Source organism: Pelodiscus sinensis, chromosome 2 (assembly GCF_052426305.1).
Source record: "Pelodiscus sinensis isolate ZL-2025 chromosome 2, ASM5242630v1, whole genome shotgun sequence".
NCBI classification, from domain to species: Eukaryota; Metazoa; Chordata; order Testudines; family Trionychidae; genus Pelodiscus; species Pelodiscus sinensis.
Genome location: NC_143053.1, coordinates 1,735,524 through 1,763,466, shown reverse-complemented (window position 1 = coordinate 1,763,466; position 27,943 = coordinate 1,735,524). Strand labels below are relative to the sequence as shown.

General features: G+C 73.3%; 3 protein-coding genes across 4 annotated transcripts in view; 1 reads left to right on the top strand and 2 right to left on the bottom strand.

Annotated features, from left to right (window-relative positions):
* MAF1 (MAF1 negative regulator of RNA polymerase III) overlaps positions 1 to 237 on the bottom strand; it is a 28,550-nt gene extending 28,313 nt beyond the window's left edge. Inside the window, exon 1 of the mRNA XM_075916604.2 lies at positions 116 to 237. The gene's annotated coding sequence lies outside the window, so the exon portion shown is untranslated. The remainder of the gene's footprint in view (positions 1 to 115) is intronic.
* SHARPIN (SHANK associated RH domain interactor) lies at positions 87 to 21,449 on the top strand. Of its 2 annotated transcripts, XM_089775900.1 has the most exons (15): positions 87 to 293; positions 3,403 to 3,577; positions 4,241 to 4,357; positions 5,735 to 5,876; positions 6,306 to 6,396; positions 6,565 to 6,844; positions 9,738 to 9,812; positions 9,881 to 9,954; positions 10,754 to 10,927; positions 14,328 to 14,563; positions 15,167 to 15,278; positions 15,445 to 15,624; positions 16,461 to 16,559; positions 17,727 to 17,870; positions 20,837 to 21,449. In XM_089775900.1, the coding sequence occupies exons 1-15, from the start codon at positions 102 to 104 to the stop codon at positions 20,915 to 20,917; spliced, it is 2,172 nt and encodes a 723-aa protein (XP_089632026.1). In that variant the 5' UTR covers positions 87 to 101; the 3' UTR covers positions 20,918 to 21,449. The 2 variants fall into 2 exon arrangements, with proteins under 2 accessions (XP_089632026.1, XP_089632025.1); XM_089775899.1 differs by lacking the exons at positions 9,881 to 9,954; positions 14,328 to 14,563; positions 15,167 to 15,278; ... (2 more) ...; positions 17,727 to 17,870; positions 20,837 to 21,449 and adding an exon at positions 11,398 to 12,677 and having other exon boundaries at positions 9,738 to 9,873.
* Positions 21,331 to 27,874, bottom strand: CYC1 (cytochrome c1). The gene is made up of 7 exons (XM_089775903.1): positions 27,583 to 27,874; positions 24,351 to 24,544; positions 24,085 to 24,211; positions 22,945 to 23,102; positions 22,682 to 22,842; positions 22,502 to 22,602; positions 21,331 to 21,590 (listed from the first exon to the last, which is right to left on the bottom strand). The coding sequence occupies exons 1-7, from the start codon at positions 27,676 to 27,678 to the stop codon at positions 21,486 to 21,488; spliced, it is 942 nt and encodes a 313-aa protein (XP_089632029.1). The 5' UTR covers positions 27,679 to 27,874; the 3' UTR covers positions 21,331 to 21,485.
* Between the last annotated feature and the right edge of the window lie 69 nt (positions 27,875 to 27,943).

The window sequence follows — 27,943 nt, the reverse complement described above, 5'->3', positions numbered from 1 at the left end:
CCCCCGCCCGCTGCCCCGCTGCCCTGTGCCCCTCCCCCGCCCGCTGCCCCGCCCCGCCGCAGCCCCGCCCCCGGCTCGGCTCGGCTCGGCCCGGCCCGGCCATGGCGCCCCCCACCGTGCTCATGTCGGTGCGCGCCTGGGCCGCCCGCCCGCTGCGCCTCCTGCCGCCCGCCGGGGCCTCGCCCGCCGGGGACGCGCTGCTCCGCCTGCAGCTCAGCGTGCGGCCCGGCCCCGGCCCCGGCCCGCCGCTCTTCCGCCTGGCGCTGCGGCACACGGACGCCCGCCGCAGCCAGGTAGGGCCGGGGGCAGGAGGGGGGGCCGGGCTGCCACCTGGGGGGCTGGGCGGGGGTACATGGGGGGAGGGGCAAGGTTTGGACGTGGGGGGGCGGCTGGGCGGGGGTACATGGGGGAGGGGCAAGGTTTGGACGTGGGGGGGCGGCTGGGCAGGAGCTCATGCTGGGGGGAGGGGCAAGGTTTGGACGTGGGGGGGCAGCTGGGCAGGAGCTCATGCTGGGGGGAGGGGCAAGGTTTGGACGTGGGGGGGCGGCTGGGCGGGGGTACATGCTGGGGGGAGGGGCAAGGTTTGGACGTGGGGGGGCGGCTGGGCAGGAGTTCATGCTGGGGGGAGGGGCAAGGTTTGGACGTGGGGGGGCGGCTGGGCAGGAGCTCATGTTGGGGGGAGGGGCAAGGTTTGGACGTGGGGGGGCAGCTGGGCAGGAGTACATGCTGGGGGAGGGGCAAAGTTTGGACGCGGGGGGGGGGGGGGACTGGGTTGGAGTATATGCTGGGGGAGGGGCAGGAGTACATGATGGGGGAGGGGCAAAGTGTGGACATGGGGGGCGGGGCTGAGCAGGAGTACATGCTGGGGGGAGGGGCAAAGTGTGGATGTGGGGGGCGGGGCAAAGTGTGGACGTGGGGGGCGGGGCTGAGCAGGAGTACATGCTGGGGGAGGGGCAAAGTGTGGATGTGGGGGGTGGGGCAAAGTGTGGACGTGGGGGGCGGGGCTGAGCAGGAGTACATGCTGGGGGGTATGAGCAGAGGGGTGGGGGCTGGGTTGTGCGGGGGGAGTAAGTATGGAGGGGAGGGCAGAGGTACCAACAGGGCTGTGACCCGAGGGAGGTGGGGGGGTGGCAGGGGTTGCACTGAGTGGGGGAGGGGCAGGGACTACATACTGAGGGACCTGGGGGTGGGTGGGGTAGCAGCAGGCAGCCCCCCCCCCCCCGTGTCACCTCCCTTCCTCGCAGGGCAGCTCCTCCCCAGGGTCAGTCAGGCACAGCCCCTCCCCCGCCTCCGGAGGGGGGTGGCTGCCCCCCAGGTCGGCCCGCGGTGGCTTTGGGGCAGGAGCTGCCAGGCCTGTGTGGCCCCAGCCTGGTTACGGGCCCTGCCTCCCGCAGGGGTTTCGTGGTGGAAATCTCCCACCCCAGGGCCACTTGGGGGCCTTGTGGGACCGGCCGTGTGGCCCCGGGGCCCCAGCGTGGCCCAGTACACGGGCCCCGGGTGGCAGTCTGAGCAGGAAAGCCGCGGGCCGGACCCCTCTTCCCAGCCTTAGCGGGGGCTGGCAGGAGGGGAAGGCAGCCCGGCGGGGAGGCCTCCAGGGGCCCCGTCACCTGCCAGGCGTGTGCCCGTCCCCACACGTGTCGGGACAGCAGCCGTTCCCCACCCAAAGGCTGGGCTGGACAGCCCCTCCCCCCAGCCTGTGGGAACGCCCGAGCGTGCCGGGGGTCGGCCGTGGGCGTGTGGCCGGCTGACCGTGGGGGGGGCGGGGGTCTGCAGGGCCAGGCGACCCCGGCGTGTCGGCTTTTCCTCTCCTGCCCTCCAGCTCCTTCTCGCCGCCTGGCGCCTCGTGCGAAAGGGCAGGACCAGCCGCCACTCCGGGGTGGGTGCCGGGCTGGAGGCTGTGGAAGGGGGAGGGTGGAGTCCGGGCTAGGGGGGTGCAGGGCGAGCCGGTCAGCGGCCCCTTCCCCGGTAATGCTGCCTGGTTCCGCTTAGCCGGCAGGTGCGGGGCGGCCCGGCAGGATCCGCCGCGAGGCGGGGGCAGAGCCGCAGGTGCTGGTCCAGCCCAGACAGGGCAGCCCCTGCCATGGTGGGGGGGGCGCTCCCGCCCCCATGCAGTCGGGTAACGAAACGGGATTTGACACGTCGCTGCCTCAGGCTGGCCCTGCCAGGCCAGCTGGGCCCTTGTTTCAGAGACTGGGTGGCCACCCACCCCCATGGGGCAGGGCCAGTCCTCGCCCTGACCCATATTTCCACAGCAGCCGGGGCGGGAGGAGCCGCCGGGCCTCAGGGCTTCCGCCGCTGCAGCTCCACGCACTGGCAGCTCCTCTCCCCATGTTGTGGGGCTGGAGCCCTGTGTGTCAGCGCCTCCCCCCCCCCCCCCGCCGTGGGGCTGGAGCCCTGTGTGTCAGCGCCTTCCCCCCCCCGCCGTGGGGCTGGAGCCCTGTGTGTCAGCACCTTCCCCCCCCCCGCCGTGGGGCTGGAGCCCTGTGTGTCAGCACCTTCCTCCCCCCCCCGCCGTGGGGCTGGAGCCCTGTGTGTCAGCACCTTCCTCCCCCCCCGCCGTGGGGCTGGAGCCCTGTGTGTCAGCGCCTTCCTCCCCCCCCCGCCGTGGGGCTGGAGCCCTGTGTGTCAGCACCTTCCTCCCCCCCCGCCGTGGGGCTGGAGCCCTGTGTGTCAGCACCTTCCTCCCCCCCCCGCCGTGGGGCTGGAGCCCTGTGTGTCAGCACCTTCCCCCCCCCCCGCCGTGGGGCTGGAGCCCTGTGTGTCAGCGCCTTCCTCCCCCCCCCCGCCGTGGGGCTGGAGCCCTGTGTGTCAGCGCCTTCCTCCCCCCCCCGCCGTGGGGCTGGAGCCCTGTGTGTCAGCGCCTTCCTCCCCCCCCCGCCGTGGGGCTGGAGCCCTGTGTGTCAGCACCTTCCTCCCCCCCCCGCCGTGGGGCTGGAGCCCTGTGTGTCAGCGCCTTCCTCCCCCCCCCCGCCGTGGGGCTGGAGCCCTGTGTGTCAGCGCCTTCCTCCCCCCCCCCCGCCGTGGGGCTGGAGCCCTGTGTGTCAGTGCCTTCCCCCCCCCGTGGGGCTGGAGCCCTGTGTGTCAGCGTCTTTTCCCCCCCGTGGGGCTGGAGCCCTGTGTGATGGCGGCTCTGCCCTCCCCCCCCCAGTGTGGGGCTGGAGCCCTGTGTGACGATGCCCCCCCCCACTGTGGGGCTGGAGCCCCAAGGGCCAGGGCAGTGCAATAGATGGGGATGATAAAGGATGGGGGATGGGATGGGATGCGGATGGGGCGCGGCCAGGCCGTGGGGCAGGGGCTCGCGGAGGCCTGGGGGCGCTGGGCCCGTGTGCGGGAGGCTGGCGTCTCCGCGGGCCCAGGAGGCGTCGGAGGTGGGGGGCCCGGTGACCCTGTGCCTGTCCCCAGAGCGTGGCGGAGTACGACCTCAAGGACGTCACGTACACGGTGCAGAGCGCCCTGTGCCACGAGCTGGCGCTGCGCCGCGGCGAGGAGGATCCCCTGCTGCTCCACTTCGAGGACGAGCGGGAGGCGCACGAGTGGTGGACGGTGCTGAGCAGCTCCCTGCGGGAGGCGCAGAAAGGTCGGCAGGGCCGGATCCCCAGGCTGTCTGGTCCCTGCTGGGGCCCCCGGCTGACCGGCCCCACGGCCGCGCATCGAGCGCAGGGCAGGCCGGGCCGCTGTGCGTACGCCGGAGCAGGCCGCAGGCCCCCTCGCGGGGATTGGGACGTCTATTCCCCAGGGGCGCCGCGCCGCACGCCTGGGCCAGGGCACCTCTGCAGACCCTGCTCTGGGGAGGGGAGGCTGGGGCAAAGCGGGACTTCGGGGGGGGGGTGCATGTTAGTCTGGAGGTGCTGGGACCCCAAATGGGCTGAGGGCCCCCCGGCACTTTCTATCCCCTCCCACAGTGTGAGGAAGCCGGAGGGGGAAGGGGGCCTGTTTGGGAGGGGCCTTTTGAGTGGGGGCCAGTCCCCTGGGTAGTGGGGGGGGGAGCTCACAGGGTCCCTCAGCAGGGGTGGGTGGGGGCGGAACCGCTGTCATGGGCACGGTGCCCTGAGGGCCCAGGGCCAGGCATGTCCTGCTCCCTTGGGTGCCCGGCCCAGGCAGGCAGAGCAGGTCGGTCTGGGCGCTGCCGCTGCCCCTGCGTGGCAGGAGACCGGGGGGGCAGGTTGCGGGCTCGCCCCTCCAGTAACCGCTGCACCACCCTGCCGCCCGGGCCCTCACGACTCTCTCCTGCCTCTTCCAGCTGCTGAGAGCCCCGGCGAGCTGGTGCCTCCACCCGCCCTCCTTCCCGCCGCCAGCGGGAGCGCACCCACCACCCCCGCGCCGGACACGCCGCAGCCTGCGGAGCTCTCGCATCGAGGTAGGGGCGGGTGCACCCGGGCAGAGGCGAGCAGCTGGCGGCGAAGGAGGCCTGGTGCTGCAGCGCGGGTCAGCGCGGCCAGAGCTTGGTGACTGGCTCGGCCTGGCCCGGGAGAGAGAACTGAACTCCTGGCGGTCTCAGCCCCGCCTGGCTTTGCTGCCACTCAGTCCCTTTCCTCCCCTCCAGCCCCGCATGGGTTAGGGAGTCCGGGGGTCACCGGCAGCCGGGTCTCTGCTCCTGGGGCTGGAGAGCCAGCCTCCTCTGCACACCTGGCCTGGGGGGCCAGGCACAGCTGACCTGGGAGAGGAGGAGCCGAGTGCTGCTCTAGGGATGTTACATTTTGATTGATCGGCTAATCGAGAAGCTGATCAGGCACCTCCATTTGTTAAGTGCAGCTACTGCCCCAGGGCTGTGGTCACACTTCAAAGGCAAAAGCGCTACGGGCAGTCACCCTCTGGCCCCGTGCCCTGCGGCGTTTCTAAGCGGCAGTGCCGCATGGGGCCCAGGGTCGGTTGGGCTGTCCCCCTCTGGCCCTGCGGCGTTTCTAAGCGGCAGTGCCGCATGGAGCCCAGGGTCGGTTGGGCTGTCCCCCTCTGGCCCTGTGGCGTTTCAAAGCGGCAGTGCCGCATGGGGCCCAGGGTCGGTTGGGCTTTCCCCCTCTGGCCCTGTGGCATTTCAAAGCGGCAGTGCCGCATGGGGCCCAGGGTCGGTTGGGCTGTCCCCCTCTGGCCCTGTGGCGTTTCTAAGCGGCAGTGCCGCATGGAGCCCAGGGTCGGTTGGGCTGTCCCCCTCTGGCCCTGTGGCGTTTCAAAGCGGCAGTGCCACATGGAGCCCAGGGTCGGTTGGGCTGTTCCCCTCTGGCCCTGTGGCGTTTCAAAGCGGCAGTGCCGCATGGGGCCCAGGGTCGGTTGGGCTGTCCCCCTCTGGCCCTGTGGCGTTTCAAAGCGGCAGTGCCGCATGGAGCCCAGGGTCGGTTGGGCTGTTCCCCTCTGGCCCTGTGGCGTTTCAAAGCGGCAGTGCCGCATGGAGCCCAGGGTTGGTTGGCCAGTCCTCTCTGGCCCCGTGCTCCACTGCGTTTCAAAGCAGCAGTGCCGCATGGGGCCCAGGGTCGGTTGGGCAGTCCCTTCTGGCCCTGCAGCATTTCAAAGCGGCATACCCTGGGCTCCACGTGGTGCTGCCGCTTTGAAACACCCGCTTCTCTCCCCCCCGCCTCTGTCTGGTAGCGGCAGTGGGCGGGAGTGACTAGTCGAGGGGTCTGTCGATGGTCCGATAAGCGCTTGCTGATGGGCTGGGCGACGTGTCGGGCATGTCCCTACGCTGCTCCTGGGGCAGCCGCCACACGCGGCCACGCTGCCACCCTCTCCCTGCCTTTCCCAGAGGATCTGGCACTCCGCCTTGCTAGAGCCATCGAGTTTGGGGACGAGCAAGCGGCTTCGCAGTGCGCCGTGGCACTGGCCCAGCAGCAGGCCTCCCTGCGCATCCTCCTGCCGGAATCCAGCTACCCTGCCGATGAGATCAGGTGAGACTGGCCAGCGGAACCCGCCCACTCGGTGCGTGTCCTCCCATGTGCTGACGGCCCCTCCCGCCTCCGCCCTGCATGTCCAGACACCCTGGGGCAGGCGGAGAGCCCGCTGGGGCAGCGCCTGGCACTGGGGCAGCGCCTGGCACCCGGGGCAGGGCCTGGTGCCCTGGGCACCCAGTCGGGCTGGGTCTGTAGGTGCCACCTGCCTAGAAGCTGTCGGTAAGCTGAGCTCCCAGGCCAGGGGCTCTTTAACGAGCTGCTCCTGGCAGGCTGTGCCCCTCCCCCTCGCGCACTGGCATCTTTCCTGGCGCTGGAGCCGGGGGGAGCCCCGGTGTCGGCGCAGAGGCGCCCTGCACACGTGGTGCGGGGGATTCCTCTGCCGCGGAGCCGCCCCGGCCGTGCTGACGGGCCGCCGGCCTCTTTCAGGATGAAGGTGGGAGTGGAGGATGCCACGTGCTCCACCAACATCACCATCAGGGTCCACGCGCACATGCCGCTCCGGACGCTGAGGCAGCAGGTATGCCCCCGAGCTCCGGCCCCTCCTTCCCGCGCCTGCCCTGGAGCCCGGGACCGCGCCAGACGCAGGCGCTGGGCTGGGGGCTGGTCCCTGCCGGGGCCCGGCCGCGGGGCGCGCTGGGTGGGGCGCCATGGCGGGGAATGTCCGTTGCCTTCTCCCGCTGGGCAGGTTTTCCGGGAGTACGGGTTCCACCCCAGCGTGCAGCGGTGGATCATCGGCCAGTGCCTGTGCGCGGACGACCGGACGCTCGGCTCCTACGGCATCCGGAGGGACGGAGACACGGCCTTCCTGTACCTGCTGTCGGCCACGCGGGCCGGCCTCTCGGAGCAGCGCTGCGAGGAGGACCACGCGCTGGCCACGCTGCCCCCGGCCCCCTCGCTCGCAGACGGCGCCGGGGCCGAGGAGACGCGCAGATCCAGCGCCCTGCCCAGCATGGCTCCGAAGAGAGGTGGGACGGGCCCCCTGCCGCCCCGGGGCTGCCACACGAAACGGCCTCGTGGGCAGAGCACGGCTGCAGGTCTCCGTGCCCGGGGGCGGGGCTTGGGGCTGGGCCCCAGCGAAGAGGAGAGGGCGGCGCCCGCGAGCAAGAGCCAAATGCCAGAGACCAGCTGAGCAGAGCGCGGGAAGGCCAGGGCCTGTGTGCTAATGGGGGGGGGCGCCTGGCCTGTGTGCTAATGGGGGGGGGGGGGCCTGGCCTGTGTGCTAATGGGGGGGGGCGCCTGGCCTGTGTGCTAATGGGGGGGGGGGGCAGGGCCTGTGTGCTAATGGGGGGGGGGCAGGGCCTGTGTGCTAATGGTGGGGGGGGGGCAGGGCCTGTGTGCTAATGGGGGGGGGGCGCCTGGCCTGTGTGCTAATGGGGGGGGGGGGCAGGGCCTGTGTGCTAATGGGGGGAGGGGCGCCTGGCCTGTGTGCTAATGGTGGGGGGGGGCAGGGCCTGTGTGCTAATGGGGGGAGGGGCGCCTGGCCTGTGTGCTAATGGTGGGGGGGCGCCTGGGCCTGTGTGCTAATGGGGGGGGGGGCGCCTGGCCTGTGTGCTAATGGTGGGGGGGGGCAGGGCCTGTGTGCTAATGGGGGGAGGGGCGCCTGGCCTGTGTGCTAATGGTGGGGGGGGGCAGGGCCTGTGTGCTAATGGGGGGAGGGGCGCCTGGCCTGTGTGCTAATGGTGGGGGGGGGCAGGGCCTGTGTGCTAATGGGGGGGGGGCGCCTGGCCTGTGTGCTAATGGGGGGGGCAGGGGGCCTGGCCTGTGTGCTAATGGGGGGGGGGGGGCCTGGCCTGTGTGCTAATGGGGGGAGGGGCGCCTGGCCTGTGTGCTAATGGTGGGGGGGGCAGGGCCTGTGTGCTAATGGGGGGAGGGGCGCCTGGCCTGTGTGCTAATGGGGGGGGGCAGGGGGCCTGGCCTGTGTGCTAATGGGGGGAGGGGGGCCTGGCCTGTGTGCTAATGGGGGGGCGCCTGGGGGCCTGGCCTGTGTGCTAATGGGGGGGGGGGGGGGGCCTGGGGGCATGGGGGGGGGGGCCTGGCCTGTGTGCTAATGGGGGGGGCAGGGCTATCTCAGTGGTTCCCAACCCCGCTATGCTGGGGATTGTCAAACCCAAACGTGGCGGAGCCACATCTGCATATTCATCATGCAAATGAAACATTTCTTGTTCGCCCCCCCCCCTCCCGATCTGAGTCCTGCGGCTCCGTCATGTGACTCAGTCCCAGTGGCTGGAGCAGCCGCCCCCCGGAGGGAGCAGATCCCGGCCCCTGTCATGCAGCAGGTTCTGTCCCCTCCCCCTCCCGCAGGCCCCGGACTCCTCCACCTCTCCCCCGCCACGCAGCCACGGCAGGCCCATCCCCTCTCCCGAGCAGGGCCCCGGCCCCCCCGCCACGCAGCCACGGCAGGCCCATCCCCTCTCCCGAGCAGGGCCCCGGCCCCCCCGCCACGCAGCCACGGCAGGCCCATCCCCTCTCCCGAGCAGGGCCCCGGCCCCCCCGCCACGCAGCCACGGCAGGCCCATCCCCTCTCCCGAGCAGGGCCCCGGCCCCCCCGCCACGCAGCCACGGCAGGCCCATCCCCTCTCCCGAGCAGGGCCCCGGCCCCCCCGCCACGCAGCCACGGCAGGCCCATCCCCTCTCCCGAGCAGGGCCCCGGCCCCCCCGCCACGCAGCCACGGCAGGCCCATCCCCTCTCCCGAGCAGGGCCCCGGCCCCCCCCGCCTCGCAGCCACGGCAGGCCCATCCCCTCTCTCGAGCAGGGCCCCGGCCCCCTGCCACGCAGCCACGGCAGGCCCATCCCCTCTCCTGAGCAGGGCCCCGGCCCCCCGCCACGCAGCCATGGCAGGCCCATCCCCTCTCCCGAGCAGGGCCCCGGTCGCCCACCACGCAGCCACGGCAGGCCCATCCCCTCTCCCAAGCAGGGCCCCGGCCCCCCCGCCACGCAGCCACGGCAGGCCCATCCCCTCTCCCGAGCAGGGCCCCGGCCCCCCGCCACGCAGCCACGGCAGGCCCATCCCCTCTCCCGAGCAGGGCCCAGCTACTCACCCTGTGGCGCAGATCCCAGCCGCTACTGCAGGGCTGTGGCCTTGCTCCCTCTCCCTCCCCAGGCAGCCCTGCTCACCCCACGCTGCCGTGCCAAGTGGGCGGAAGGGAATTCCCTTACAGGGAGCCCCCATGGGCGGGGCTAGGCAGAAGCCGGGGGCGTGGCCTGGCGGTGGGGGCGGGGTGTCGTGGCTGCATTGCAGAGGCTGGGGGGAGCGGCGCTAGGGGAGCCCGTGAAGCGCACACCGGGAATGAATCCACTGGGTAGAACATCGGGAGGCCGGGACCAGGCCGTGCTCAGTGGCCCTAGCGAGGCTGCAGAGGCAGGAAGTGACCCTGGGGGCCCGCGCTCCCCACTGGGCACGTGGCTTCCCGAAGGGAGACGCCGCCCAGGATTGTGGCTCCCCGGGGCCCACAGGGCAAGGGCAGTTCCTGATTTGCCCAAGGGGCCTAGCGCCCGCTGCTGTGAGATCAGTTAGTCCCTGCGTGGGAGGAAGCTGGGCGGAGTCGCCGGGTGAGATGCCTGCAAACTGCATGCTCCTGGAGGCTCAGGCTAACTGCGCGCCCATGTCAAACACACAGTGCCCCGCTGAAGGCAGGCAAAAGTGACAGGGCGGGGGGTGGTCTCGAGCAGTGGTGAGGCAAATTGCCTGAACGTGGCCAGCCTGGCGCCAGGGGGTAAGGTCCCAGCTCCCCTCCCCCGTGCTGCCAGGGACACGAGGGGCAGGCTGGGGGCTCCTTGCACCCGACCCCCACGTTCCACACAACGGCTGCGCCCAGCCCCCTGCGTAAGGCGGCTCTTTGCTGCTGTCTCCCCTCCAGCCTGGCTCCCGGGCACCGGTGGGAAGATGGACATCGGGGAAATCAGCCAGCACCTGGGCATGCTGCAGCTCTGCAGTACTGCCCCCAGCCAGCCCAAAGCAGCACCCCCAACGCCGCCCCGCCGGCCCCCGCGCAGGTAAGAGCCGCCGGCCCCCGCCCTGCCCCCAGCCAGCCCAAAGCAGCACCCCCCAACGCCGCCCCGCCGGCCCCCGCGCAGGTAAGAGCCGCCGGCCCCCGCCCTGCCCCCAGCCAGCCCAAAGCAGCACCCCCCAACGCCGCCCCGCCGGCCCCCGCACAGGTAAGAGCCCGCCGGCCCCCGCCCTGCCCCCAGCCAGCCCAAAGCAGCACCCCCCAACGCTGCCCCGCCGGCCCCCGCCCTGCCCCCAGCCAGCCCAAAGCAGCACCCCCCAACGCCGCCCCGCCGGCCCCCGCCCTGCCCCCAGCCAGCCCAAAGCAGCACCCCCCAACGCCGCCCCGCCGGCCCCCGCCCTGCCCCCAGCCAGCCCAAAGCAGCACCCCCCAACGCCGCCCCGCCAGCCCCCGCCCTGCCCCCAGCCAGCCCAAAGCACCACCCCCCCAACGCCGTCCCGCCGGCCCCCGCGCAGGTAAGAGCCCGCCGGCCCCCGCCCCTGCCCCCCGCCCCGCACAGGTAAGAGCCCGCCTGGCCCTCACCCCTGCCCCCCGCCCCGCACAGGTAAGAGCCCGCCGGCCCTCGCCCCTGCCCCCCGCCCCGCGCAGGTAAGAGCCCGCCTGGCCCTCGCCCCTGGCCCATCCCCGCGCAGGTAGGCGCCCGACTCCGCGTGCCCCCGCGCAGGTACTCACCCTTCTGCCCCCCTCCCCGGGGCACCAATACCCCATCTGCCCCCGCTCTCACTGTGCAGGGTTGTGCCTGTCTGGCTGCGCCCCCCCCTTGGCGCTGAGAGGTGTAACACCCGCCGTGGCCGTGGCGGGGGCTGGTCCCGGTGGAGAGCGCCCCCCTCCCGGGCCGGCTGACGGCTTTGTCCTGCTCCCTGCAGGCGGGCTGGCCGTGTCCCACGTGCACCTTCATCAACAAGCCCACGCGGCCGGGCTGCGAGATGTGCAGCACGGCCCGGCCGGCCGCGTACGTGGTGCCCGGCAGCCACCGCCCGGACACCAGCGAGCTGTGGCGGATGCAGCAGGAGGAAGAGGGGATCGTGCAGTACCAGCAGGTACCTGGCCAGCGGCGGGGGAGAGCCAAGAGCCGCCGGCTCCGCCTGGGCGTGGGCCACGCTCCCCTCCCCACGGTGACCCCCGGTCGGGCCTGCCTCTGCAGCGGGGCAGCAGGGCCGTGGGGGGCCCGGGCCGGGCCCGGGGCTTTCAGCCTGCTGTGGGGCTGGGCGTGGCACAGGCTCCAGGCTGGCGGCTCCTTCCCTTCCTGCTCCAGGCGGCAGCGTCCTGTGCCCGAGCGGTGAGGGAAGGGGCTGAGGCTGGGCTGGAGGGTCAGAGCTGCCCCTTCCCTGGGGGGCACCGGCAGAGGTGGCTCCCGCAGTCGGGCCGCTCGTGGGCTGTGGCCTCTGCCGGGCGCTGCCCCGTTGGGAACCGCGATTCCCCCGCTCGCCCGGCCCAGGCCCAGGCCCAGGCCCGGCGACTGACGCAACCTCTCTGCTTTCTCCCCTCGTGCTGGACTCCGGCGGAGAAGGGAAGGAGAGACGCTGGCTCGGCTGCACTCTGCCCCCGGAGCTCGGGCTCCCTGGATGACTTCATCCACCTCTCCTCGGAATTCGGCTAGCCCGCCCCCGGCACGGCCCCCCTGGACTGCCCCGCCCGGCCCTGCGCTGCCCCTGGGGCCTGGCGCCATCTCAGACTGTAGAGCCAGTCGGGTAACTGCTCCTGCCCAGAGGGGCTGCCACGCCGTGGGCGGAGCCAGTGCCCACCAGGGCTCCCCTGCAGAGCCAGGATCTCGCTGCGCGTGGGGTGCCACGCTGTGGGCGGGGGCAGTGCCCACCAGGGCTCCCCCGCAGAGCCAGGATCTCGCTGCGCGTGGGGTGCCACGCCGTGGGCGGAGCCAGTGCCCACCAGGGCTCCCCCGCAGAGCCAGGATCTCGCTGCGCATGGGGCTGCCACGCCGTGGGCGGAGGCAGTGCCCACCAGGGCTCCCCCGCAGAGCCAGGATCTCGCTGCGCGTGGGGCTGCCACGCCGTGGGCGGAGGCAGTGCCCACCAGGGCTCCCCCGCAGAGCCTGGATCTCGCTGCGCGTGGGGTGCCACGCCGTGGGCGGAGCCAGTGCCCACCAGGGCTCCCCCGCAGAGCCAGGATCTCGCTGCGCGTGGGCGGAGGCAGTGCCCACCAGGGCTCCCCCGCAGAGCCTGGATCTCGCTGCGCGTGGGGTGCCACGCCGTGGGCGGAGCCAGTGCCCCGCAGAGCCTGGATCTCGCTGCGCGTGGGGTGCCACGCCGTGGGTGGAGCCAGTGCCCCGCAGAGCCTGGATCTCACTGCGCGTGGGGTGCCACGCCGTGGGCGGAGCCAGTGCCCACCAGGGCTCCCCCTGCATGGAGGCCTCTTCCCAGGAGGGCTGAGGATCTGCGGTGCTAGATCTGGCCCAGGGCAGCTTCTCAGGCAGCTGGGTGTCTGCTCTGCCGCCCTGAGGAGGGAGCGTGGCCAGGGGGTCTTTGTGCTAGCTGGGCGTGAGCTGCTCCGCCCTCCCTGTACCTCCTGGGCTGGAATCTGCCCGCAGCCCCGCCCGGCCCAGGAACCACGCCGGGAGCCTGCTCTGCACCGCCAGCGGCACCGGGCCAAGCGTGGCTGGCCAGCCCGGCCGGCTCTGGGGTTGTGAAACGGGATTACGCCAGATCCCCAGGCGCCGCCAGCTGGGATCAGCAGCAGGTGCGGCTCGCCCGGGGTCTGGGCTGGCAGGGTCACCCCGGGCCTCTGCCCCCCAAAGCCGGGGGCGGGGTCAGGAATAAATCGCTGTGAACGCGGCGCTGTCTGATCCTTCCAGCACGCGGCTCTGCTCCGCCGCAGCCTTCGAGCCGCCCAGCGGGGGCAGCTCCTGGCCCGCCCGCCGCGCCCTGGGCTGCAGCCAGGGGGGGACTCGCTCCTTGGCCGGGCCGGGCTCGGGCGTCGCTTCCGGCCAGGCCTGGAGCAAGGTCCCTGCAGCGTCCCGGGGCTCCTCCGGCTCTGACTCCCGCGGGCCTGAGGCCGGCGCAGGAACAGCCCAGGCCAGGGCGCGGCCGAGGAAGGTGCCAGAGGAGACGTGGGACAATTCGCCCCTGGCCCGGCTCCTGGCTTCTCCCCGCGAGCCCCAGGGTCCGGGCGCTCAGAGCTCGTCTCGTAGCACCTGCCGGCCGGGGGGCCCTGTCCAGAAGCTGGTTCATTAATCCCCACCGGGGTGCCCTGGCCCGGGGTGCTGGGGAGAAAGTGCCAAGCCCTGGGCTACGACCCTGGGCTGCATGAAGGGCGCGGGGGGGGGCAGGGCGTGGAGGCCAGAACAGGCCTGGGAGCAGGTGGGAAGGACCCCGGGGCGCTTCCCTCCCCCCAGTGACTCTCCTGTCCCCGTTGGGCCTTGGCAGCAGCCCGGGGGCAGGCTCCTTGGCGTAGCAGGGACGTGCTGCCCGCGGCCGGATGCTCACCTGGCCCGGCCCAGCCGGAGACGCAGCAGGAGCCCTGGGGGGTGCGGGGTGGAGCCAGAGGCCTGTGGGGGGCCCTTGCTGGGCCCATTTAATTCACTGTCCCCGGCGGCCTGCTCCGAGCCCGGCTCTCCCTGCCGCAGGTTGGTGTGGAAGTCCGGCCGGCTCCCTGTTGGCAACTGGTGCTCCGGCGAGGGCTGCCCCCAAGGCTGAAGAGCTGAGCCCCACCCCCAGCAGGCGGGTTTCTTCGAGGGCCCGTGGCGCCGTGGGCCTGCAACCCCCCCCCCCCCCCCCGGCCGGGCGCAGGCTCTCGGGGAGGGCGGCTGCTGGGCCCAGCTTCCTGCCGCTCAGCTCTGGGCCCCCCTGGAGCTGTTCCCCGGCCCCGCTCGCGCCCTGCAGTGCTCCGAGTCGGGCTGAGCGCCCAGCCCAGCCCTCTGCCAGCAGCCGCGAGCGGGGGGCCTGTCCCTGGGGCTCTGGTCTGCCCGTGGGCCTGGCTGAGCTGCAGGTGGGGGGCGGCTGCGGGCAGGCCTAGTGGCCGTGCGCAGGGAAGGTTTGCAGCTGAGCCCTGCCTGGAACCCGCCGGGGTGGCCGCCGCAGGCTGCTCGGCTCAGGACTCCGAGGCAGCGCTGAGGCGAGGCAGCCGGTGCCGTGGGGCCCAGCGGGGACGCCAGCGCGGGAGGGGGCGGAGGCTGGAGAGTCGGGCTCCTGCGCCCAGGGCGCCCGGTCTGAGGCAGGGGCCCCGGGACTGGGGGAGGCGGCTGGAGGGAGGCAGCCGGGGACCAAGGGGTGGTTTCACCACAGGCTTTCATTGACCGTGGGGCCACATCGGGGGGGGGGGGGCATACAGCCCGGCAGGGGACCCCCAGGCCTGTGACTCGCAGGGAGGTGGGGCTGGAGCTCCGTGCTCATGGGCCAGGCCCCGGCCGGCTCCGGGCCCTTCCCTGGGCTCCCAGCAGCGCACCCCATGCCGGGGCAGGTACTGACTGGGGGGGGATGGACCGAGGTCACCGCCTGGCCCCGCGGGGGGGGGGGGACTCTGCCCCGGCCATGCCCTGACCCCTCCCTGTCTGCTGCGCAGGCCCTGGCGGTGGAGCGGCGCCAGAACTTCCAGCGGCTGCTGCAGCTGGAGGAGGAGGGGCTGGTGCCCAGCCCAGAGGCCATGGACTGCCCCATCTGCTGCCTGCCGGTGGCGCGGGGCGAGGGGGTGCTGCTCCGGGAGTGTCTGCACAGCTTCTGCAGGTACGGCCCCAGGCCTGCAGTGCGGGACGGGGGAGCTGGCGCCGGCCCGGGGCCCCACCCTGCAGTGCGGGACGGGGGAGCTGGAGCCGGCCCGGGGCCCCACCCTGCAGCGCGGGACGGGGGAGCTGGAGCCGGCCCGGGGCCCCACCCTGCAGCGCGGGACGGGGGAGCTGGCGCCGGCCCGGGGCCCCACCCTGCAGTGCGGGACGGGGGAGCTGGCGCCGGCCCGGGGCCCCACCCTGCAGTGCGGGACGGGGGAGCTGGAGCCGGCCCGGGGCCCTACCCTGCAGCGCGGGACGGGGGAGCTGGAGCCAGCCCAGGGCCCCACCCTGCAGCGCGGGACGGGAGAGCTGGAGTCGGCCCGGGGCTCCGCCCTGCAGCGCGGGACGGGGGAGCTGGAGCCGGCCCGGGGCCCTACCCTGCAGTGCGGGACGGGGGAGCTGGAGCCGGCCCGGGGCCCCGCCTGGCAGCGCGGGACGGGGGAGCTGGAGCCGGCCCGGGGCCCCGCCCTGCAGCGCTCGCCCGCGGTGCCCAAGGCCCTCCTGGGGCTGCGGGGTCAGAGCTCTGGCGGGGGGCTCCGGGTGACCGCGCCTGTCCCCCCAGAGACTGTCTGCGGCAGGTGATCAGCTACAGCCGGGAGCCCCAGGTGTCCTGCCCCTTCCGTGACAACGCCTACGCCTGCAGCCGCAAGCTCCAGGAGCGAGAGGTCCGGGCGGTGAGTCCCTGCAGGCCGGGGGTCGGGCCGGCCAACAGGCCCAGCGGCAGGTCAGGGACCTCGGCTTGGGCACGGGGGCCGGCCGCAGCCAGGGCTGGGGGAGGGGGTAAGGGTTGACACCTGCCCCCGGGGCACGGCTCCGGCCTGAGGCCTGACTCTGCCCCAGCTGGTGTCGGCGGAGGAGTACCGGCAGTTCCTGGACCGGGGCCTGGTGGCGGCCGAGAGCCGGGCGCAGAACAGCTACCACTGCAGCACGCCCGACTGCAGGGGCTGGTGTCTCCGCGAGGACGCGGCCACCACGTTCGCCTGCCCCGTCTGCGGGCGCCACAACTGCCTGCTCTGCCAGGTGAGACCCGGGGGGGACCCTCGGGGGCCACCGGGACAGGCCCATGCAGCACAGCTCGCTGCTGGTGGTGCACATCAGCCCTGGCTTGGTGCACAGATTTATTCTGCACATGGATGGAAACAGCAGAGGGAGCAGCGGCCACGGGCGGAGCCGTGCAGGTTAGCGCAGGGTCCGGCTGGCCAAGCCAGCGCCACCAGCCCCTGCAGCGCCCAGCTCAGGGCCCCGGGCTCCAGGCTCCCCTCCTGGGGCCTCTTCCTGCAGGCCTAGGGCTCCTCGGTCCCCCCCCCCCCGGCTGCTGTGCTACCGTCTTCCACCACTGGGAGCATCCAAGGCCAGAGGGAAACAGGCATGTTCACCCCCCCCCCCCCCCAGCCACACACCCCGCCACTCGCACACAAGTCCTACTTCGGCCCAGGCAGGACGGCAGCGCGGGGGCGGGAGGGGGGGGGCTGAGGAGATGGAGGCAGGCGTGGAGGAGAGCCAAGGGCTGGGTGGAGCCAGTCCTTCCCTCCCCAGGCACGTCCTGCCCTGCGGGGGGGGGGGGGGGGCTGAGCCCTGCCCGTCCTGTGCCCTGCAGCGGGGGGGGGCTGAGCCCTGCCCGTCCTGTGCCCTGCAGCGGGGGGGGGCTGAGCCCTGCCCGTCCTGTGCCCTGTGGGGGGGGGGGCTGAGCCCTGCCCGTCCTGTGCCCTGTGGGGGGGGGGGGGCTGAGCCCTGCCCGTCCTGTGCCCTGTGGGGGGGGGCTGAGCCCTGCCCGTCCTGTGCCCTGTGGGGGGGGGGGCTGAGCCCTGTGGGGGGGGGGAGGAGGCTGAGCCCTGCCCGTCCTGTGCCCGCCCCAGGCCAGCCACGAGGGGAAGAGCTGCCAGCAGCACCAGGCCGACCTGCAGCTCCAGGCTGAGAACGAGGCTGCGGCCCGGCAGACCCAGGACATGCTGCAGGTGGGCGCCCCGGCCAGCCCCCGGCCCCCCGCGGGGAGGGGGAGGGAGGCAGATCCAGGCCCTGGGGGGGGGGGGGGGGGCAGGTTCTGTGGCCTGGGCTTCGGGAAAGCCTCTGCCCCGCAGGCGCAATGGGGCTGAGCTGTTGCCAGCCTCGGTCCCAGCCCTGATCCCTGCCCCCCGGCCCCCCCAGCCTGCCCCACAGCCCAGCCTGCCAGTGCCCCTCACTCCCATTCTGCAGCCCCTGCCAGTCCAGCCCTGCTGGTGCGCCTGGGTCCTGTGATTCGCTCCCGCCCCGCAGCCCCGCCTCCCTAGCCCTGCCACCCCTCCTGTGCCCCCCAGTCCCGCCCCACAGCCCCGCCTCCCTAGCCCCGCCAGTGCCCCCCACTCCCGCCCCACAGCCCCGCCTCCCTAGCCCCACCAGTGCCCCCCACTCCCGCCCCACAGCCCCGCCTCCCTAGCCCCGCCAGTGCCCCCCACTCCCGCCCCATAGCCCCGCCTCCCTAGCCCCACCTGTCCCACCCCACAGCCCCGCCTCCGTAGCCCCGCCGCCCCTCCTGTGCCCCCCGCTCCCGCCCCACAGCCCCGCCTCCCTAGCCCCACCAGTGCCCCCCACTCCCGCCCCATAGCCACGCCTCCCTAGCCCCGCCGCCCCTCCTGTGCCCCCCGCTCCCGCCCCACAGCCCCGCCTCCCTAGCCCTGCCAGTGCCCCCCACTCCCGCCCCACAGCCCCGCCTCCCTAGCCCTGCCAGTGCCCCCCGCTCCTGCCCCACAGCCCCGCCTCCCTAGCCCCACCAGTGCCCCCCACTCCCGCCCTGCAGCCCCGCCTCCCTAGCCCCACCAGTGCCCCCCACTCCCGCCCCACAGCCCCGCCTCCCTAGCCCCGCCAGTGCCCCCCACTCCCGCCCCATAGCCCCGCCTCCCTAGCCCTGCCGCCCCTCCTGTGCCCCCCAGTCCCGCCCTGCAGCCCCGCCTCCCTAGCCCCACCAGTGCCCCCCACTCCCGCCCCACAGCCCCGCCTCCCTAGCCCCGCCAGTGCCCCCCACTCCTACCCCGCAGCCCCTGCCAGCCCAGCTCTGGCCTCCATGCTAGGGGGTTGGCCGTGCCGAGTGCAGGGGGGGCGCTGCGGCACTCCGGGGCACGGCCTGACAGAGCTGCCTCTCCCTGCAGAGGCTGGTGCAGGCGGGCGAGGCCATGCCCTGCCCCGTGTGCCGGGTCACGGTGCAGAAGGCAGCCGGCTGCGACTGGCTCCGCTGCCCCCTGTGCCAGACGGAGATCTGCTGGGTGACCAAGGGGCCGCGCTGGGGACCTGCGGTGAGCTGGCACCGGGCACGCAGCCCTGGCTCCAAAGCGCCTCCCGGGGGGGGGCCGGCCCCCACTGCCACCCCCTGCTGCCTCCAGCAGTTCCCAGGGGGCAGCTGGGCTCCCGGGGGGGGGGGGGGCCTTGAACAGCAGGCCCCTTCCCACACTTCCTCCCCAGCCCTGCCACCAGCCTGGCCCAGTGGCCTCTTCCTCCCCCCCCCGCCCCCCCGCCAATCCCAGGGATGTGCCTGAAGGCCCCTTCCAAGCAGCCCCTGCTGGGCCCATCTATCTGACCCTTGCCCCCCCCCCCCGGCCTGTCTGACCCCTGCCTCCCCCTGCCCCCAGGCCCGTCTGACCGCTGCCTCCCCCTGCCCCCCAGGCCCGTCTGACCGCTGCCTCCCCCTGCCCCCAGGCCCGTCTGACCGCTGCCTCCCCCTGCCCCCAGGCCCGTCTGACCGCTGCCTCCCCCTGCCCCCCGGCCCGTCTGACCGCTGCCTCCCCCTGCCCCCCGGCCTGTCTGACCGCTGCCTCCCCCTGCCCCCCAGGCCCGTCTGACCGCTGCCTCCCCCTGCCCCCAGGCCCGTCTGACCGCTGCCTCCCCCTGCCCCCAGGCCCGTCTGACCGCTGCCTCCCCCTGCCCCCAGGCCCGTCTGACCGCTGCCTCCCCCTGCCCCCCAGGCCCGTCTGACCGCTGCCCCCTTTCCCCCCCAGGCCCGTCTGACCCCTGCCTCCCCCTGCCCCCCAGGCCCGTCTGACCGCTGCCTCCCCCTGCCCCCAGGCCCGTCTGACCGCTGCCTCCCCCTGCCCCCCAGGCCCGTCTGACCACTGCCCCCTTTCCCCCCCAGGCCCGTCTGACCCCTGCCTCCCCCTGCCCCCCAGGCCCGTCTGACCGCTGCCTCCCCCTGCCCCCAGGCCCGTCTGACCGCTGCCTCCCCCTGCCCCCCAGGCCCGTCTGACCGCTGCCCCCTTTCCCCCCCAGGCCCATCTGACCGCTGCCTCCCCCTGCCCCCAGGCCCATCTGACCGCTGCCTCCCCCTGCCCCCCAGGCCCGTCTGACCGCTGCCCCCTTTCCCCCCCAGGCCCGTCTGACCGCTGCCTCCCCCTGCCCCCCAGGCCCGTCTGACCGCTGCCCCCTTTCCCCCCCAGGCCCGTCTGACCGCTGCCTCCCCCTGCCCCCCAGGCCCGTCTGACCGCTGCCCCCTTTCCCCCCCAGGCCCGTCTGACCACTGCCCCCTTTCCCCCCCAGGCCCGTCTGACCCCTGCCTCCCCCTGCCCCCAGGCCCGTCTGACCGCTGCCTCCCCCTGCCCCCAGGCCCGTCTGACCGCTGCCTCCCCTGCCCCCAGGCCCGTCTGACCGCTGCCTCCCCCTGCCCCCCAGGCCCGTCTGACCGCTGCCCCCTTTCCCCCCCAGGCCCGTCTGACCGCTGCCTCCCCCTGCCCCCCAGGCCCGTCTGACCGCTGCCCCCTTTCCCCCCCAGGCCCGTCTGACCGCTGCCTCCCCCTGTCCCCCAGGCCCGTCTGACCACTGCCTCCCCCTGCCCCCCAGGCCCGTCTGACCGCTGCCTCCCCCTGCCCCCCAGGCCCGTCTGACCGCTGCCTCCCCCTGTCCCCCAGGCCCGTCTGACCGCTGCCTCCCCCTGTCCCCCAGGCCCGTCTGACCGCTGCCTCCCCCTGCCCCCCAGGCCCGTCTGACCACTGCCCCCTTTCCCCCCCAGGCCCGTCTGACCACTGCCTCCCCCTGCCCCCCAGGCCTGTCTGACCGCTGCCCCCTTTCCCCCCCAGGCCCGTCTGACCGCTGCCTCCCCCTGCCCCCCAGGCCCGTCTGACCGCTGCCCCTTTTCCCCCCCAGGCCCGTCTGACCGCTGCCCCCTTTCCCCCCCAGGCCCGTCTGACCGCTGCCCCCTTTCCCCCCCAGGCCCGTCTGACCACTGCCTCCCCCTGCCCCCCAGGCCCGTCTGACCACTGTCCCCTTTCCCCCCCAGGCCCGTCTGACCACTGCCTCCCCCTGCCCCCCAGGCCTGTCTGACCGCTGCCCCCTTTCCCCCCCAGGCCCGTCTGACCGCTGCCTCCCCCTGCCCCCCAGGCCCGTCTGACCGCTGCCTCCCCCTGCCCCCCAGGCCCGTCTGACCGCTGCCCCCCAGGCCCGTCTGACCGCTGCCCCCCAGGCCCGTCTGACCGCTGCCTCCCCCTGCCCCCCAGGCCCGTCTGACCACTGCCCCCTTTCCCCCCCAGGCCCGTCTGACCACTGCCTCCCCCTGCCCCCCAGGCCTGTCTGACCGCTGCCCCCTTTCCCCCCCAGGCCCGTCTGACCGCTGCCTCCCCCTGCCCCCCAGGCCCGTCTGACCGCTGCCCCTTTTCCCCCCCAGGCCCGTCTGACCGCTGCCCCCTTTCCCCCCCAGGCCCGTCTGACCGCTGCCCCCTTTCCCCCCCAGGCCCGTCTGACCACTGCCTCCCCCTGCCCCCCAGGCCCGTCTGACCACTGTCCCCTTTCCCCCCCAGGCCCGTCTGACCACTGCCTCCCCTGCCCCCCAGGCCTGTCTGACCGCTGCCCCCTTTCCCCCCCAGGCCCGTCTGACCGCTGCCTCCCCCTGCCCCCCAGGCCCGTCTGACCGCTGCCTCCCCCTGCCCCCCCAGGCCCGTCTGACCGCTGCCCCCAGGCCCGTCTGACCGCTGCCCCCTTTCCCCCCCAGGCCCGTCTGACCGCTGCCCCCCAGGCCCGTCTGACCGCTGCCCCCTTTCCCCCCCAGGCCCGTCTGACCGCTGCCTCCCCCTGCCCCCAGGCCCGTCTGACCGCTGCCTCCCCCTGCCCCCAGGCCCGTCTGACCGCTGCCCCCTTTCCCCCCCAGGCCCGTCTGACCGCTGCCCCCCCCTGCCCCCCAGGCCCGTCTGACCGCTGCCCCCTTTCCCCCCCAGGCCCGTCTGACCGCTGCCCCCTTTCCCCCCCAGGCCCGTCTGACCGCTGCCCCCTTTCCCCCCAGGGCCCAGGCGACACTAGCGGAGGCTGCCGCTGCAACGTGGATGGGCAGAGGTGTCACCCGCACTGCCAGAACTGCCACTGAGGGGCCTGCGCCGTGGGCACGCCTGGGTCTTCGCCCCCTCCCGCCGACGTCCTCCTCCCGCCAGCATTGCCCAAGGGCGCCCCCCCGGCCCACCCCCCACGTCCTGCTCTCACTGGGCCCACACCCTGGGCTGGGGCCATACTAGTTGGGGGGGTTGATCTGCCCAGCTGCCTGCAATGGACCCTGGGTGAGCCCACCCCAGGCTGCCCCCCACCCGGCCAGGAAGCGTTCACCGGCATGGGCCTGCGTGCGGGGGTGGGGGTTCTATCCCAAGAGGGGGGAGGGGGCTGCTCACAGACACCCCCCCCACCCGTGGCCCCTCCCTGCTCCCAGCAGTGCCTGTGCGACGGCCTTGGCATCCCCGGCACGCAGAGGCCCAGGGCCTGCGCCCACACAGCACAGCACACGCCCCGTGGAAGAGCCAAGGTTTATTTCCCCCGCGGGCGCTCGGACAGCGGCGCCAGCCCTTCCCCAGGCCTAGCGAGCGGCTGTCCGAGGAGAGGGATTAAATACGAGTAACGTGGCATGAGGAGTGGGCGGTGCCGTCCGTCTGTCCAGCCGCCTGCGCTTACTTGGGGGGCCGGTAGGCGACCTTCCTGCTCTTCAGTACCGACCACTTGTGGCGCTTCAGGTAATAGACGAGGGGCAGCAGGAGACCCAGGATCATCAGCGTCTGGGGAGGAAACAGGAGGCGGCAGGCCCTGCCCTGAGCCCCGCGTGCCGAGACCCCCAGGCCAGGCCCCCCCGCCCATCCCAAGTGCCCTGGGGCCAGCAGGAGATGCCCAGCCCAGGCCAGGCCCCCCCGCCCCATCCCAAGCGCCCTGGGGCCAGCAGGAGACACCCAGGCCAGGCCCCCCCGCCCCATCCCAAGCGCCCTGGGGCCAGCAGGAGACACCCTGGCCAGGCCCCCCCGCCCCATCCCAAGCGCCCTGGGGCCAGCAGGAGACGCCCAGGCCAGGCCCCCCCGCCCCATCCCAAGTGCCCTGGGGCCAGCAGGAGACGCCCAGGCCAGGCCCCCCCGCCCCATCCCAAGTGCCCTGGGGCCAGCAGGAGACGCCCAGGCCAGGCCCCCCCGCCCCATCCCAAGTGCCCTGGGGCCAGCAGGAGACGCCCAGGCCAGGCCCCCCCGCCCCATCCCAAGTGCCCTGGGGCCAGCAGGAGACGCCCAGCCCAGGCCCCCCCGCCCCATCCCAAGTGCCCTGGGGCCAGCAGGAGACACCCTGGCCAGGCCCCCCCGCCCATCCCAAGTGCCCTGGGGCCAGCAGGAGACGCCCAGGCCAGGCCCCCCCGCCCCATCCCAAGCGCCCTGGGGCCAGCAGGAGACGCCCAGGCCAGGCCCCCCCGCCCCATCCCAAGCGCCCTGGGGCCAGCAGGAGACGCCCAGCCCAGGCCCCCCCGCCCATCCCAAGCGCCCTGGGGCCAGCAGGAGACGCCCAGGCCAGGCCCCCCCGCCCCATCCCAAGCGCCCTGGGGCCAGCAGGAGACGCCCAGCCCAGGCCCCCCCGCCCATCCCAAGCGCCCCGGGGCCAGCAGGAGACGCCCAGGCCAGGCCCCCCCGCCCCCAGCGCCCGGGCAGGCACCGACCTTCATGCCCATGCGTTTGCGGTCGTCGTGCTCCGGCTCCGCCGCCCACCGCAGGAACGTGCAGACGTCTTTGGCGATCTGGGACATGGTGGCCGGGGTCCCTGGCAGAGAGAAGAGTCAATGGGGCCCAGGGGCCCGGGGCGGGCACGGGGGGGCCAGCCAGGCCCTAGCGCCTCTTACCGTCCTCGAACTCCAGGATCTCGTTGTAGATGGGGGGCGCCATGGCGATGGCCTGCCCGGTGAAGTAAGGGTTGTAGTGCAGCTCCTCCCTGACCTCCACCCCGGTGGGCGGGTCGCAGTAGCCGGTGAGGAGGGAGAACACGTAGTCCTCACCCCCGTGCCTGGAAGACAAGGCCGGGGAGAGAGAGCAGCCCGGGCTCAGCCTGTCCCAGCATGCACTGCTCCAGCCCTGGGCCCCCCACAGCAGCTGCAGGAAGCCTCACCTGGCGTTGACGATGTAGCTCAGGTCGGGGGGCAGTGCCCCATTGTTGGCCGCTCGCGCCGCCTCGGGGTTGGGGTAGGGATTGGGGAAGTAATCGGACAGCTTGCCCGGGCGCGTGAACATCTCGCCATTGTCGTCAGGGCCGTCGACCACCTCCACCTGCGCCAGACCGCACTGAGCTGGGGCCGCGGGCCTCTGGCCCCCCCGGCGCTCCCCCCGGCGCGCTGAGCCCCCCCCCGCGGGCCTCTGCCCCCCCGGTGCTCCCCCCGGCGCGCTGAGCCCCCCCCCGCGGGCCTCTGCCCCCCCGGTGCTCCCCCCGGCGCGCTGAGCCCCCCCCCGCGGGCCTCTGCCCCCCCGGTGCTCCCCCCGACGCGCTGAGCCCCCCCGGCGCGCTGAGCCCCCCCCAGAGGGCCTCTGCCCCCCAGCGCACTGAGCCTCCCCCCGGTGCACTGAGCTGGGGCCGCGGGCCTCTGCCCCCCCCGGCATGCTGAGCCCCCCCAGGGCCTCTGCCCCCCCCAGCGCACTGAGCCCCCCCACGGGCCTCTGCCCCCCCAAATGCGCTGAGCCCCCCCCAGAGGGCCTCTGTCCCCCCCGGGGTGCTGAGCCCCTCCCAGTGCGCTGAGCCCCCCCAGAGGGCCTCTGCCCCCCCCCCCGGCACGCTGAGCCTCCCCATGGGCCTCTGCTCCCCCAAGTGCGCTGAGCCCCCCCAGAGAGCCTCTGGCCCCCCGGCGCGCTGAGCCCCCCTCACCCCCCCCCTGAGCGCACTGAGCCTCCCCGCAGGCCTCTTCCCCCCACCCCCGGGCCCCTGTGGAGAGCACTGAGCCAGGACCCACAGTCCTCTGCCCCCCCAAGCGTGCCGAGCCCCCTCCCCTGAGCACTGAGCCAGGGCCCACAGGCCTCCGCCCCCCAAGGGTGCTTAGACCCTGTCAAGGGCACTGAGCAGAGACTCATGGGCCTCTGAACCCTGTCGAGGGCATCACGCCCCAGAGCCGGCACTCAGCCCCCCTCCCCCACGAGCACTGAGCTCTCCCTCTCCCACGTGCCCTCGCCACAGGTGAGGGGCCAACTCCCGCCCCCAGTGCCGCATGCCCAGGCCTGGGGGGCAGCGGCCAGCAGCCAGCGGGAGCCCCCAGCCACTCACCTCCATGGCCAAGGCCTTGGCCTCCTCCTCGGTGTGGGTGACGCCGATGAGGTTGCGGAAGGCCACGTACTCCATGCTGTGGCAGGCGGCGCACACCTGCTTGTAGACCTGGTAGCCGCGCCGGGCGCTGGGAGGAAGGAAAGGGCCCCGTGGGGCAGCGGAGTCACAGCAGGCCTCACGGGAGCCCAGAGCTGGGGGGCCCCGTTACCCGGGAGGCCTGCGCTGGGGGGCTGGGGACGCAGTGAACCCGGCCGGACGCCCCGTACCTGCTGTGGTCCAGGGAGGACAGCAGGCCGCTGTGGCTCCAGGCGTAGTTGGGAGGGTGAAGCAGCAGGTCCCCAGCGCTCACGGCCGTGTGCAGGGCCAGGGCCAGCCCCGCGCCGCCGGCGGCCAGCACGCCCAGCGCAGACAGCGCCACCTTCCTGCCGCGGGACAGACCCGACAGCGACGACAGGCTGGCCTGGAACAGACGAGCCCCATCAGCGGCCCACCTTTGGAACCTGCCTCTGCCCGGGAAAGGGGGGGCAAGCAGGCTGTGGGTGCACAGGCCGGGCCCCCCGACAGGCCGGAGACACTGGCCTGCGCCCACCTAGGGGGCCCCTGCTGCGTGAGGGGAGCTGGCTGGGTGCCCTGGAATGCTAGCGGGGGGTGAGCTCCCTGCTGGGTGGGTTCCCTTTAAGCCGGCCAGCACCAGGCCCGTGGAGTGAGACCTCCATGTGGGCCCCGGGCCCCCCAGCGCTCCTTCCCAGCACTGTGGAAAGCCCAGGCCCACTGATCTCCCCTGCAGCCGGTGGGCGAGCAGGGGGCACAGGCCAGTCACCAGCCCCATCCTAGAGGGCCTCCTCGGTGAGATGTGACCCCCCGCAGCGCAGCACAGCTCTGCACCCCGGCAGGAGAAGGGGACGAGTGGGAGCAGTGACCGGCACGGGCCGGGCTCTACCCAACGGAGGCACCACGCCCCCAGTGCAGCTGCCTGGGTTCCCAAACGGGGGAGTGAAGAAATTCCAGGGGGGGCACGAGGCAATGCAACCTCATCCCCCCCCCCCCCATCAAATTCTGCTGCCCTGTTCAGTTCCTTTTTTCCTTTTTTTTTTGCTTAACAAGTTTTGCTGCTATGGGGGCAGAGGGGGAGGGGAGATGAGGATTTTTCAAAAATCAAGAAGGGGGGCGTGATGCCAGAAAGTTTGGAACCGCTGGGCTAGACAGTCTGTAGCCAGAGGCCCCGGCTCGCCGCGCTGCGACTGGCGCTTTACGGGGTTCTCCGCTGCGCTGCCATCGGGATGGACTGGGAATTGAGGAGCGCCGGCCCTTTCGGACTCGCTGCCTGGAGCATGGCGGATTCCCCCACGTACATGCTGCATTTGAAACCGAGTCCCGGGCAAACAAGGATAACGAAGGAACCGCTGCTGGTGGCTAGTCAGGGTTCTAGAGCAGGCAGGCCTCAGCCTCTCGCCTGGGTGTGATTCACGGGGGAAGGCTGCCCTGAGCTAGCACGAGACGCCCAGAGGCTTAGGACCCTGGTGCTTTGCCAGCGACTCCATTCAAAAGCCTGGCTCTCCCTAAACTTCCCTGGTGGACATGCACAGCGCAACGCTGTTTTCTATCACTTACTGTGATGTAGGGGGGCACTTTGCTGGGCGCTAGGCTGGGGCTGTCCCCTACGGGCCCTGTCTGTGAGCACGGCCCAGGAGGGGGGCCAGACACTGGCCTGCCTGGTTCTGACTGAGGGGAGGGAAGGAGGTTGGAACAAAGTAAGGACATGGGGTAGGAGGAGGGAGTCTGGGGCTGGAAACATGATGGAGACAGCCTGGGGGGAAGGGGCTTGGAGGGGCCTGGAGCATCCTAGCCCCCCTCCTATTCCACATCACATCTGTGCTGTATTCTGGAAAATCAATACACCCCTCCCTATTCTACTGGCTGGTGGAGGCTGTTCTGGCTGCTACGGGGTTCAGGATCGGGGGAACTCCGACTACACAGTCACACTTAAATTAAAGTATTGGAGATGCCTATCTCCTAGAACTGGAAGGGACCTTGCAAGGTCATTGAGTCCAGTCCCTGCCTTCACAGCAGGACCAAGTACCAGCCCTGACAAATTTTTGCCCCAAATCCCTAAATGGCATCCGCAAGGATTGAACTCACAACCCTGGGTTTAGCAGGCCAATGCTCAAACCACTGAGCTATCCCTCCCCCCGACTTACACCATCTTAATAGGTCACAGCTAGTTTGGGCCTTAGCAGAGATCGTCAATTTCAACTCGAATTTAAAATGTTTTAAAATAAGGGTCTTTAATTTCGATCACATGCTGGGTGGTCTTCAGTCCCTGCAGGGCAAGGGGGCCCAGAGGCCAGTGCTGGGAGCATCATATGGACACAGGAGCCCGTTTCAACAAGCCCCACAGAGCTTGGGGTGGCAGCTTGTCACTGACAAGGCGAGGACACAGCCAGGCCGACACAAGGAACAGAGCAGAGCGCGGCCCCATCCAGTACCCACGGACCCTGCTGCAGCCACCAGCGCCCCCGAAAGCCCTGGGCTGAGCGCAGGGCCTGGAGCCAGGCACACCCGGCGGGTGCGGAGCTAAGCAGGGGCCCAGGCCCAGTCATGGCCGCTCCCCAGGCCGCTGCTTCACCGAGCTTGAGGGCAGGAAGGATCCTGATGCCCCAGGGGTCCCAGCAGCCCCCCGGCGGGCGCACCGGCCATTTCCCCAGGACAGCGGGGGTGGAGAACCCGCGGGCCTGGGTCCGACCCAGCGGGGCGCCCGCAGCCGGCTGCTCGGCTCCAGCCCCCGCCCCTCAGCGCCCAGCGGCGGCCCTGGGGAGCCCTGACGCGCCTCCCGCCCCAAGGCCCGGCCCCAAGGCCCGACCCCCCCGCGGCCAAGGCCGGAGCCCGGCGGGGCTGGGCGGGCGGGGCAGTTCGTGGGGCGCTGCCCAGTGTCCGATCCCAGCTTCGCGCAGCCCGAGGCTGAACGTGGCTGTCGCGGCGCCGCGGCGAGGAGTTCCGCAGGTTGTGCGATCGCGCCCGTCGCCTGAGCCCGGCCCCCCCCCCCCCCCAAGGCCCGGCCCCCCCCCCGCCCCAAGGCCCGGCCCCCCCGCGGCCAAGGCCGGAGCCCGGCGGGGCTGGGCGGGCGGGGCAGTTCGTGGGGCGCTGCCCAGTGTCCGATCCCAGCTTCGCGCAGCCCGAGGCTGAACGTGGCTGTCGCGGCGCCGCGGCGAGGAGTTCCGCAGGTTGTGCGATCGCGCCCGTCGCCTGAGCCCGGCCCATTGCGGGGGGCGAATCGGCCCCGGCCCCGCGGGCCCTCGGCAGCCGCTCCCCGGGGCCCAGCAGCGGGGCCCGGCGGGCCGGGGGGGGCGCTGACCCCCCCGCTCCCGGGAAAGGAGCCGGCCGGGGGGGGCGGGGCCGCCAGATCCACCCCGCGGACGCCGCGCCCCGGTGACCTTCAGGGCCGGGGGGCGGGGCCGCGGCGCGGGGCCGAGGGGGGGGCTCGCGGCGGGGGGGGCTCACCTGGGGGGGCCGCAGGCGGGGCCCGGGCGGCGGCGGCAGGAGGGGGCCGCCCCGGACCCGCAGCACCAGGCACCGCGCCGCCGACAGCGCCGCCATCTTGGAGAGCAGCCGGGTCCGCCTGACTCCCAGCGTGCACCGCGCGGCCCCGGCCTACGGCGGCCGAGAGGGGAAGGGGCGGAGCTCGCGCCCACCGGATATCCTCTGACGTCACCACAGCCGGGAGCGCCGCGGAAGATAATCCCGGGCTTGGGCCCGCCCCCAGCTCCTGAGCCAGCCCCAGGCCGGAAACGGGAGACCCCCCCCCCCGCCACTCCCCCCCTCGCTACTCCCCCCCGCCCCTCCGGGCTACTCCACCCCCGCC

Excerpts from the sequence above, each read along its gene's own strand:
- SHARPIN (XM_089775899.1), top strand. The coding sequence starts at position 102 with ATGGCGCCCCCCACCGTGCTCATGTCGGTGCGCGCCTGGGCCGCCCGC. Across the intron at positions 5,877-6,305 it reads TACCCTGCCGATGAGATCAG|GATGAAGGTGGGAGTGGAGG; the intron begins GTGAGACTGGCC and ends GGCCTCTTTCAG. Across the intron at positions 9,874-10,753 it reads CCCCGCCGGCCCCCGCGCAG|GCGGGCTGGCCGTGTCCCAC; the intron begins GTAAGAGCCGCC and ends TGCTCCCTGCAG.
- CYC1 (XM_089775903.1), bottom strand. The coding sequence starts at position 27,678 with ATGGCGGCGCTGTCGGCGGCGCGGTGCCTGGTGCTGCGGGTCCGGGGC. Across the intron at positions 24,545-27,582 it reads CCCGCCTGCGGCCCCCCCAG|GCCAGCCTGTCGTCGCTGTC; the intron begins GTGAGCCCCCCC and ends CGTCTGTTCCAG. Across the intron at positions 24,212-24,350 it reads TCCTCCCTGGACCACAGCAG|CGCCCGGCGCGGCTACCAGG; the intron begins GTACGGGGCGTC and ends CCTTCCTCCCAG.